Source organism: Genypterus blacodes, unplaced genomic scaffold (assembly GCF_046128005.1).
Source record: "Genypterus blacodes isolate CSIRO-AG114 ecotype Tasmania unplaced genomic scaffold, CSIRO-AGI_Gbla_v1 ptg000396l_1, whole genome shotgun sequence".
Classification (NCBI taxonomy): domain Eukaryota; kingdom Metazoa; phylum Chordata; class Actinopteri; order Ophidiiformes; family Ophidiidae; genus Genypterus; species Genypterus blacodes.
In genome coordinates this window covers 32501-44161 of record NW_027467172.1, presented here as the reverse complement: position 1 = coordinate 44161, position 11661 = coordinate 32501, and the positions used below count along the sequence as shown (strand labels likewise).

The 11661-nt window shown below is 46.8% G+C and overlaps 1 protein-coding gene across 1 annotated transcript; it reads left to right on the top strand.

Annotated features, from left to right (window-relative positions):
• Nucleotides 1-2241: 2241 nt before the first annotated feature.
• On the top strand, nt 2242-8774 carry LOC142989238 (cell division control protein 42 homolog). The gene is made up of 6 exons (XM_076138690.1): nt 2242-2350; nt 4058-4162; nt 5361-5433; nt 5707-5816; nt 5911-6108; nt 6521-8774. Exons 2-6 carry the CDS (start codon nt 4058-4060, stop codon nt 6608-6610), a joined length of 576 nt encoding a protein of 191 aa, XP_075994805.1. The 5' UTR covers nt 2242-2350; the 3' UTR covers nt 6611-8774.
• Nucleotides 8775-11661: the final 2887 nt, after the last annotated feature.

The window sequence follows — 11661 nt, the reverse complement described above, 5'->3', positions numbered from 1 at the left end:
GTTGTGTTGCACAGAGACATTATTGATTGAATTTGATTTGCCTCTTCAGCAGTCAAGGTGCCCTTGAGCAAGGCACTTAACCTCATCCCAACCAAACCAGCCTCAACATCACTGAGATGATAAACAGCCAAGAGATAATCAATAGTGTTTGCTGTGTGAGGTGCTTCCCTGCTGTGAGTGTGATGATGGGGCCTTCAGGCGTCCTCCTCCTCCTCCTCACCTCCTGCCTTTTAGACCTTCACCTCCTCTCCTGCCTCGCCCTCTCAGACCTTCACCTCCTCTCCTGCCTCGCCCTCTCAGACCTTCACCTCCCCACATTGACAGGAAGTCGCTCCCCCTCGGATGATGACTCCATATTAAATGTGAGCAGATAAGGATGGGTTTTTATCGCACAGGACAGAACTCGACTCCAAACCACGTTGTATGTTTCAGTGCTGAGCTCAGGACTTATCAGTCGAGGTCTGACTCATGTTTCATATGTGCTGAGTCTGCATTGTGCTGTAAGCAGGTTAATGCCCTCTGAGCTGAGTGCTGCTGCCTCATCCATCATCACAACCAGCCGCGTGTGTGTGTGTGTGTGTGTGTGTGTGTGTGTGTGTGTGTGTGTGTGTGTGTGTGTGTGTGTGTGTGTGTGAATGTGTGTGTGTGATGTTGAGGCACATGCAGATAATAGATTTGAAGTAATTCAATTAATCTTGAAGTTGTTTTTAGGCCATAGACAACCGCTCAGGCTGCTTGTCCCGCGTTAACACTTGGTGACCACTAGATGGTGCTAGAGGCTGCATGTTCTGCTTTAATGGAAGGGAATGACTCACAATGTTACAATGTTACAATGTTACAATGTCTTCTGTGGTTTGTTGCCTGATTGCTGCAGTGTGTGTGTGTGTGTGTGTGTGTGTGTGTGTGTGTGTGTGTGTGTGTGTGTGTGTGTGTGTCTGCTGCTCTAATCACAGCAGTCAGACTGGTGAAGTTGTTATTCTGACTGGAGGGTGACAGTGATACACACTGACAACACCACAGTGTGTGTGTGTTTGTGTGTGCATGCCTGCCTTTGTTTGGTTCATGTTTCTCTGCATGCCTGTGTGTGTGTGTGTGTGTGTGTGTGTGTGTGTGTGTGTGTGTGTGTGTGTGTGTGTGTGTGTGTGTGTGTGTGTGTGTGTGCTTTGCACATGTATGTTTTGTTGGGGTGTGAGTGTGTTTTCCTGTGCAGGTGTGATTGCATGTGTGTGTGATTCTGCATACTTCTGTCTGTGTGTGTGTGTGTGTGTGTGTGTGTGTGTGTGTGTGTGTGTGTGAGTGGGTAAAATAATCTATAATTAAATTCCCGAGTTTAATTGGATTATCTCTGCGAGACGACCAGCCAGCGCATCGACCTTGACACCCCCCTCCCCCTCTCTACCCCTCCCCTCCCCCTTCATGTTAGCCACGGGTTAAGAGAGAGAGAGAGAGAGAGAGAGAGAGAGAGAGAGAGAGAGAGAGAGAGAGAGAGAGAGAGAGAGAGAGAGAGAGAGAGAGGCGGTGTTGAAAGGTGCCTTGCATCATAATTATCTCATTTTCTGCTACGTTACCACTGAAGGTCGCCTGGCCTTCACCTCCACCTCCAGACTCATAAACTGCTAATCCATCACATATTCAACTAAAACAGAGTAGCTGTAACAAACCTCAAACCCAAATCAAATCTAAATTCATTCTGGAGGAGTCAGTGAAGAAAAATGATGAAACCATCTCTGAATACTGATTTGTGAGTTCAGACAGTGAATAAAACAAATCTAACATCACTGACAAGATGTTGCAGAACCTCTATAATGAGTCTGTGGGCAACGGGGGAGCCTAAACGCACCATCACAGTCTGTACTTTGTTTCCCTCTAGTGGACATTCACACATACTACACGTGGAGAAACGCGCCAGTTGGTTTGATTCCGTTTCTAAGATCCAGACAGGTCGCTGCTTTGAATATTGGAAATTCGACTCAATCAAAAAAAGTTTTACAATTCATCGCACAGATCCTGACCCTGGCGGTATATTAAATTTCCAATTAATAACTTTTGAATGACTTGACACTTGAGACTTTGTAAAAAAAAATACGTACTCTCCATTTCCTCCACTTATGGTTTATTCGTGAGGCAGCTGTGTTTTTTTCCTAATATTTGTAATCAATAGTGATATAATATCCAGTAAATCTCTGTTTATAGCATCGTTTTGTCCTGGGTGTGGAATATGGTAAGGGCACTTGAACGCCACACGTCACGTTCCGGATCCTGACTTCCGCGCTGGGTAAGGGATCGATTCCGAGCATACCACGAAGGCATCACCTCACTCTCGGTTCTCCGGTGTTTGCGGACTCAGACGGTAAGAAGAGACTCAGCCCGGTTTAACCGACACACACACAGCCGCAGATAATCTGTTCTGAGTTCTGACGCTAAATCACTGCACTTTGACTCTAAATCACTGCACCTTGACTCTAAATCACTAAACTTTGTCTTTCTCCTCTCCGCTAAATTGAAGTCTGCTAACCGGCAGCTGTCAAAACAAACTCCGGCTAACTGAGCTAGCTAGTGAAGCTCAGGCTCAAACTCAAACTTATTGACTCTTACTATGAATTCGTTTCCTTTCAAAGCGCTTTAAAACTCTTTATTTTGAATTAAATAATTTGTTGTAAATTAAACTTCTCCGGGCTTTTATAGGCGCGGGTCTGGCGGATGTAGCTTAGCTTAGCAGCTAGCTTGGCAGGAACAAACTCCTCCACATTTATTTATGATCTTTATTAATAAACTAACATGTGGGATCAATAACACACAGCTGACTGATCGATATTCATTTGTGTCGTTCATTGATTTTATTGCTGCTGTTTTCTACGCGGAAGTGAGCAGAGTTATACAGAACATCTCCACTTTAAAGGGACAAAGTGAAGAAACGCGTTTAAGTTTATATAAAGATACAAATGTGTTTATGTAGATTATACGAGTTTGGATTTAAGTGAAAGGGAAGCAGATGAAAGAGAGTTAGTTTGGCTCTTTAAATCATTAGTCACTCTTAAAGGTAAATACACCTAAGTGTTCTCATGTGTAATTCTGCGCCTTATAACTTTCATCTCTTATGTAAATGTCTTCTTTTACAGCGCAGTGGTGATTGACAGGTCGAATACTTTATGGTTAATCATTACAAATCAATAGAGGAACTGATAAATGATAATTGAATCATCAGGGTGGGACGAAGAAGCAGAACAGAGTTTAACCCCATGTTTACATTAAAGTAGGACACAAACACAGACGGCTGGCTCCTCCCCCTCTCAGGCTCAGACTCAGACTCAGACTCAGACTGCTGCTCCTCCTGAATGTTTTGTCTCTGGAGGTGTGAGAGCACAGAAGCTGCTGCCTCACTCATCAATCAGCACAGTTAATGATTGTTGATGGATTATTGGTGATCGATGGTTCAGTGTGATGTCATCAGGACGAGTCGACCCTGAGCGGCGTTAAGGAGAAACAAAGACACACTGAGGCTGTGTGTGTGTGTGGGTGTGTGTGTTTGCCTTAACCAGCAGCACCGCCGCTCCACTTCTCCCTGAGCTCAGACAAAGAGCCAGTGATGAAGATGAGGCCCAGACCTTCCTCTCATTGTGGCCTTAATGAGCCCGGCTGTGTGTGTCTGTGTGTCACAGGATCCCTTGCCAGCGTGACACACACACACACACACACACACACACACACACACACAGCCTCAGGTCTCTGCGTTAACAGGCAGCGCGGCGTCGCACCCTGAGCATCATGGGAATGTTTGTGTGTTGGTCAGTGACCCAGTGGCGCTGTAACTCTAACTGTAGAGCTGCAGAGTGCTGAGCTCTGGTCACACCTGCTGCAGGTCACCAGGAGGTCAGAGGTCATTTAGTGAGAGCAGAGTGCAGCCTGGAGGGTCAGAGGTCATCACATGTTCAAGTCATCAGGTTTAATAAACAGTCTGTAGTTTGATCATCAGTTTAAACCTCAGAGCACAGTCTGACCCCCACCTCCCTCTGCCTCTCTCCCTCCTCCTCCTCTTCTTCCTCCTCCTCTTCCTCAGATGCAGACCATAAAGTGTGTGGTGGTGGGCGATGGCGCTGTGGGGAAGACCTGCCTGCTGATCTCCTACACCACCAACAAGTTCCCGTCTGAATACGTCCCCACGGTGAGCAGAGACACTGTAGCACTGCTGACCAGCTGAGTGACAACGCATTCTGACTCTTCTGTTCACTCAGCTCATCCTGCAAACTCAGACTCACTGAGTGAAAACAGCTGATGAGGAGAACTGATGATCCTCGCTCTCGCTCAAGATAGGATTGCAGAACCAACAGTGCTGACATCTTCCTCTTCCTCGTCCTCCTCCCCCCTCAGCACCATTCTAACTCATTTAGAAAGAGAAGCTCAAATCAAACCGTGTGTAAAGTCGTCACATTGTTTCTGTGAGCGCTGAGCCTGTTCTCCAGGTGGCCCCTGGCCTCCTGCGGGGCCTGGGACGGTCCAGTTTGTCTCTCATGAACAGCATGTTTACACACTGATGCTCTGGTCTGTGATTGACTCGGTTGCCCTGGGTGATATTTGGCGTTACAGTGCAGAATGTAAAGAGCAGCGGCTGTAAACTCTGCTTCATCACTCTGCACACACACACACACACACACACACACACACACACACACACACACACACACACACACACACACACACACACACACACACACACACCAGACGGCTTTGCTCCATGTGTGTTTGTGCAGTGATTTTAATATATGTGTGTGTGTCTCTCTGTGCCTCGCCCGTCTGTCGTGCCTGAACGCATCACGCTGTGTTTGTGTCTGAACTTGCAATGCTTGGCAACTCGGACTGTGTGTGTGTGTGTGTGTGTGTGTGTGTGTGTGTGTGTGTGTGTGTGTGTGTGTGTGTGTGTGTGTGTGTGTGTGTGTGTGTGTGTGTGTGTGTGTGTGTGTGTGTGTGTGTGTGTGTGTGTGTGTGTGTGTGTGTGTGTGTGTGTGAGACAGCGCCCCCCTCCTCAGGCCCCGCCTGCAGGCGTGTCGGGGCAGTGTGTGTGTTGCTTCACATGATGAAACAGGAGAGACGCAGTGTGGCAACGAGACACATTGATCAATACTAATGGATCAATAAATGCGGAGGCCTTCATGAAATAGATCACATAGTAAATATTTAATACTTCATAATAATGTAGTATTTACTTTATTGCTTCACTATTTCTAATGATTGATTATTAGTTACACTCACACTCACACTCACACACACACACACACACTGTGGTTGTGTCTTGTGGGCGGGGCTCGGTGTGAAGACCCTCTGTGTTGCTCTTCCTCGTCCTCATCCTCTGCTGTCTCCTGCAGGTGTTTGATAACTATGCGGTGACGGTGATGATCGGCGGGGAGCCGTACACTCTGGGCCTGTTTGACACCGCAGGTACACACCGTCTCTCCTCTGGTCTCCATAGCAACTCCACCTGTGGGTCAACATGAGGCCGGGACACAGGCAGGGGTCAAAGGTTCAGGCAGCATGAGTGTCTTAGCTCCAGGAGCTGAATGAACTCTCTCTGGATGAATGCTGCCTGGATGCTGTTGAGCAAGGCACTGAATCTTTACAGTATGGAAGGTTGTGGAATCAGAGAAGGTGTTCATGTGTCCTCAGGGTCTGCAGATGTGTTGTGACGTGTTGTCTGTGTGGCTCCCTCTGCAGGTCAGGAGGACTATGACCGCCTGCGACCCCTCAGCTACCCGCAGACCGACGTCTTCCTCGTCTGTTTCTCTGTCGTATCGCCCTCCTCCTTCGAAAACGTCAGAGAGAAGGTCTGTGTGTCCGTCTGCCGGTCACTTCCTGCCCCTATAAGACTCCCAGGCTGATTATTGGTAATAAGTGATGTCATGGTGTTCCTCCTCTCAGTGGGTCCCAGAGATCAGTCACCACTGTCCCCAGACCCCCTTCCTGCTGGTGGGGACCCAGATGGATCTGAGAGACGACAGCAACACCATGGAGAAACTGGCCAAGAACAAGCAGCGCCCCCTGGCCTATGAGCTCGGGGAGAAGTTGTCCAGGGAGCTCAGGGCCGTCAAATATGTGGAGTGTTCCGCTCTGACGCAGGTGAGCTGGGACGCATGTATCATGTATGTAGGTGTGTGAGGTGTTAGGGTGGATGACCTCACATGTAGCCTCTTGATTCTTTGTTTCCTTTGTCACCTCAGCAGTCCTGAACGCTGACTCGCAGCGTCCCAGACGTCAGAGCCTATGATAGCATACAACAGCACTCCCACAAGGGGGCAGCCTCTCACTGAGTTGAACACGCCTCAAACACAACATTGAACTCAAATCAGCTAAATGAAACCTTTGAGTTCAGCAGTTTTTCTCACTTTTGCTGTGTTTTTTTGGAGTGAAAGTTTGGGATTTTCAGGAAACTTTCATCCAAACAATGCGAGTGCAGGTTCTCCAGGTTAAATGGATGCGTTGTGTTTGAGGTTTGAGCTCCTCTGACTTGTGTTTGCTCCGTTTATCACAGAGGGGACTGAAGAACGTGTTTGACGAGGCCATCCTGGCTGCTCTGGAGCCTCCAGAGACCAAACGCAAGAAGGGCTGCGTCCTGCTATAGACGGGACCGGGGGGACGGAGACCAGCGGATGGGGGACGACACGGAGGAAGACGGGAAAACAGGGAGGGAGGGAGGGAGGGGAGTGTGATGGGCTGAAGAAGGTAGACGCTCTGTGCCTTCAGCTGTAGCCACTACATATCTGTTGCTCTGTGAACAGCTCTACCCTCCAGCTGGACGTAGGGTTTGACCCAAACAGGTGAAGTCACAGCTACAGGTCACTCTGCAGAAGGTCATGACACCAGAACAACATGAAACATCCATTCAGACAATGTGGCAAAGTGGCAAATATACATCAGAATCAGTCCTGCAGGGTTTTGGTGGCCATGAAAATCTGAAATGTCTTTTATCCAAAATCACATTGACAAGTCGAGACTTAAAACTTGAGGGGATAACAGATAACACTCTCTCTCTCTCTCTCTCTCTCTGTCTCTCTCTCTCTCTCTCTCTCTCTCTCTCTCTCTGTCTCTCTCTCTCTCTGTCTCTCTCTCTCTCTCTCTCTCTCTCTCTCTCTGTCTGCCTCTCTCTCTCCCTCTGTCTCTCTCTCTGCCTCTCTCTCTCTCTCTCTCTCTCTGCCTCTCTCTCTCTCTCTGTGTCTCTCTCTGCCTCTCCCTCTCTCTCTCTGTCTCTCTCTGCCTCTCTCTCTCTCTCTCTCTGTCTCTCTCTCTGCCTCTCTCTCTGTCTCTCTCTCTGCCTCTCCCTCTCTCTCTCTGTCTCTGCCTCTATCTGTGTGTGTGTGTGTGTGTGTAAAGGCTGTTGAACTTCTTACTACTGAAATCTCACAGAAACTCAGTCTGTATTTTCTCCCAGATTCAGCTGAGCCTGGATGAATCCAGCTCCTATCTGAGAATGACCACCTGATCCAGATCCCAGTGATCCAGATCCATCAGCAGTAACTGTAACCTGACTTCATCATTCCTGATGCGTTCCTTAGGTGTTTCAGTTTTCACTCAGTCTTTACTGATACACTCATGTGTGTTTGCTGTGAGGTCATCGTTCATGGGAGTTGCAGAATGATGCATCTTTGTTTTCAGCTTTTCAGGAAAGTGCAGTTTAACCCTATATTAATTTAATAACCAAGCGTCAGGAGTTGGACTCAGCGTGTCAAACGTGTTCTGTGGTCTCAAACCAGAGCCCCTCATGTGAGGAACAGGCCTAGTGTTAGTCCTGCTCATGCAAGGTGTTACATGATATGTTAGATGGGATTATGTAAACAAATCATTTGTGATCTTTTTAGTCGTACAGTTGCTGTGAAACTGAAAGAGTGCACTGTTGTCCCTGTTTATAGAGGTCTGGACTCCACAGAGGGGGGCAGAACACAAACCTGTGGAGGTCTATGTGCCAATAATCATGAACATCTCAGACTCACACAGTGACTAAAGAACAAACCTTTACCTCCTCCTGCTTCTCTCTCTTCTCGGGCTCCAGTGCTTGTTGGTGTTGTAGCACCTCCTGGAGGCCTTATGGTGGGACAGCGCTCAGCTGGAGAGCTCCTCTGTTGGTCCATGACGGACTTGAGCCAATCTTGACTTCAGTCACAAACCCCTGAGTTCTTGATGTCATGAGTTGTGACGTCGCTTTTTATGACTTTTGGAGTTGCACATAAACTTTTTTGTATTTTTTTTAAGATACCTGAGCAAATTTCCTTTCATGCCGAACATCTCCTCCATTCTCCTGTTCTAGTGAAACGATAGTAGACACAGATGTTATGATTGTTGATTGAACTTTCTACTGAAGGGGGGGGGGGGGGGGATGTTCTGATTGGGCCAAAGCATATAGGTGTGTTTCTTTAACAATGAACCAAAACTCCACTTTGTTCTATTGCTTTAAGAGATGATTATTCTCAACAATATTGTGATGATGACAAGTATTATATATATATATATATATATTTTATTTCTTTCCTCATATTCTGGGGCGTTTTAGCAAGTTTTTATTTGGACTCTTGATGGTTTACTTTTCATCTTTTTAGATCTTTTCCCAATGACTTGACGGCTGAGGGCCACAGTTTGAGAACCTCAGTGATCCTGACAGGAAGCTTCTTTGGCACAAACATAATAACAGCTTAAGCAATAATTCCAGATGGAAACTCTGACTGCTCTGTATTAAAGCTGAATGTTGGGAGCGGTGCGGGATTTAAAATAATAAAATCAGTACTTGAATGTTACTCTGGCTTGACTCTGTGTCTGTGTGTTTGTGTGTTTGTGTCTAAACCACCTTTCCTTCCTCTGCAGTGGGACCTTATTACTCTCATTGATATGAAAGCAGCCCAAGGCTCCTCAGTCAGAGCCTGATGCCTGCTTGGTGTTCAGGTTTCTTTATCAATTCATCAAACAATCTTCCCCACAGATCAGCAGCTTTGTGTCCATGCAGGTGATGTTTGGGCCCTGAGTCCTGAAGAAGTCCTGAGTCTGACTGAGCCTGGACTGTAAAGGTGAAGATCTCCAAAAAATCATCCAACTTACTAAATAAAGCCCGATGTTGGTTCACAACTATGGCCTTGGTTTATTGCTATGATTAAAGGATATAGGCATTTTCGGTTTATTGTATTTTTAGTGTTCGACCCCCGGTCTGAGATGCGGTGGCTGCAGTACCCTACAGTGGCCGTTAGGGGGAAGTGTTCCACAGCTTTTGCCTGAGCCTCAGTGTGACTGGTATGTAAATGAGCTGCTGCCTTTTGATTGGCAGCCTAAAATGGATCCTGGAGCCTTCAGAGCGGTGCGGCATGGAGGCTCACAGCTCCTTTGTCTGAGTGGAGGCGGAGACGCAGCCAGTGGATCCACTCACACCACAATCATCGCCTTCCTTACCCATAATCTCTGCCTCTCTCTCTGTCTCCCCCCCTCTCTCTCCCCCTGTCTCTGACTCTGCCTCTCTGTCTCCCCCCCCCTCTCTCTCCCCCGTCTTTCTCTCTACCTCTCTCCCCTGTCTCTGTCTCTGTCTCTGTCTCTCTCTATCGGTCTCTCTCTCCCTCTTGCTCTCTCTGCCCCTCTGTCTCTCTCTCTCTGCCTCTCTCTCTCCCCCTGTCTCTCCATCTCTCTCTCTCCCCCCCCCGCCTCTCTCTCTTTGCCTCTCTCTCTTTGCTTACTGCTGCTAAATACTTCAGTCACTTACATTTTGCAACACTTTGTAACCACGAGTGTTCACATCCCTTCATTGTGTTCTCACGTCTGCTGATCCCAGAGCTCTCAGTTCAAATCAAGCTCAGGCAACTAGAATCAAGTTCACCCAACTCTCAGACATGAACGTACAAGATCAACCAGCTATTACAACACAATCATTTACATAATCTATATACTGCCCTTATTTGTTCACTTCCTGTTTAGTTCTTGTAACTCTCTTGATCGTTCCCACACAGTAAACACAGATCTATTAGCCTAATAAGAGTCCTCCCTATTTGGATTGTGAACTTTAACTATTGACTATATAAATGTTTACAAAATTTTTCCAGGCCATTTCTGTGTAAACAAAGTAACGTGTGTGTTTGTTCGTCTGTAAGTCGTCTCAGTGTGTAGATGTGCTTCTTCTCTTCAGGTCTGTAGGTCTCAGTGTGTAGATGTTCTTCTTCTCTTCAGGTCTGTAGGTCTCAGTGTGTAGATGTTCTTCTCCTCTTCAGGTCTGTAGGTCTCAGTGTGTAGATGTTCTTCTTCTCTTCAGGTCTGTAGGTCTCAGTGTGTAGATGTTCTTCTTCTCCTCAGGTCTGTAGGTCTCAGTGTGTAGATGTTCTTCTTCTCTTCAGGTCTGTAGGTCTCAGTGTGTAGATGTTCTTCTTCTCTTCAGGTCTGTAGGTCTCAGTGTGTAGATGTTCTTCTTCTCTTCAGGTCTTTAGGTCTCAGTGTGTAGATGTTCTTCTTCTCTTCAGGTCTGTAGGTCTCAGTGTGTAGATGTTCTTCTTCTCTTCAGGTCTGTAGGTCTCAGTGTGTAGATGTTCTTCCTCTCCTGGGGTCTGTAGGTCTCAGTGTGTACAGAAGCTTAGTTACAGACTCATATGTTGACCTCTGACCTTTGACCCTGAACCCTCTGTATGTTGTCATGGATCTCTATCCTATAGTAACTCTGACCTTTGACTCTGAGAGGATGTAGTGCAGATATACATGTAGGGCATGTACATGTGTGTACATGTGTGTGAGGAGGCGTTAGTATCATTACATCATCACACAGTTCAGTGAGTGAAGCCAGGAGATGTGTTGAGCTTTTATTGTGGAGGGCAGAACTTCTCACTTTGTGCTGTAGAAGAAACAACAACATGGATCCATAAGGGTCCATTAGAGAGCTACAGAAGAAGAAGAACACAATGACACACAGAGAGAGAGAGAGAGAGAGAGAGAGAGAGAGAGAGAGTTCATGCTGCTTCCTGTTTGGGCTCACAGACTAAAGCTCAGTCTCTTTGTGTCTGCAGCTCTTCATGTTTCTCTCTCATTTCTAAACTTTTAATGTATTTTAAAGACTTGGTGTGTGTTGTGAGTGACAGGCGGAGCCACAAAGCTCACATGTTTGCATATTAAACACAAACACAGAGTCTTCATGTTAAACAGGAGAAGATGTCAGATCAGTGTTGAATGTGTTTCTGAGGGAATCCCAGTGAGGTGTTTACATGGCGGCCATCTTGTCTTGCTGGTGCTGATTCAGTCTGGTTTGGTTGGTGAATATTATTGGATGTCCATTTGACCTCATTATAAGTGCGTTGCCAGGGACAACCCGGAGGGAAAAGAAGGGGGGGGAAAGAGTTGCATCATGGGATGGAAACCTGATCTCTCTCTCTCTCTCTCTCTCTCTCTCTCTCTCTCTCTCTCTCTCTCTCTAGCTCTGTCTTTCTGTCTCTCTCTCTCTCTGTCTTTCTGTCTCTCTCTCTCTCTCTCTCTCTCTCTCTCTCTCTCTGTCTTTCTGTCTCTCTCTCTCTCTGTCTCTCTCTCTCTCTCTCTCTCTCTCTCTCTCTAGCTCTGTCTTTCTGTCTCTCTCTCTCTCTGTCTTTCTGTCTCTCTCTGTCTCTCTCTCTCTCTCTCTCTCTCTCTCTGTCTTTCCGTCTTTCTGTCTCTCTGTCTCTCTCTATCTCT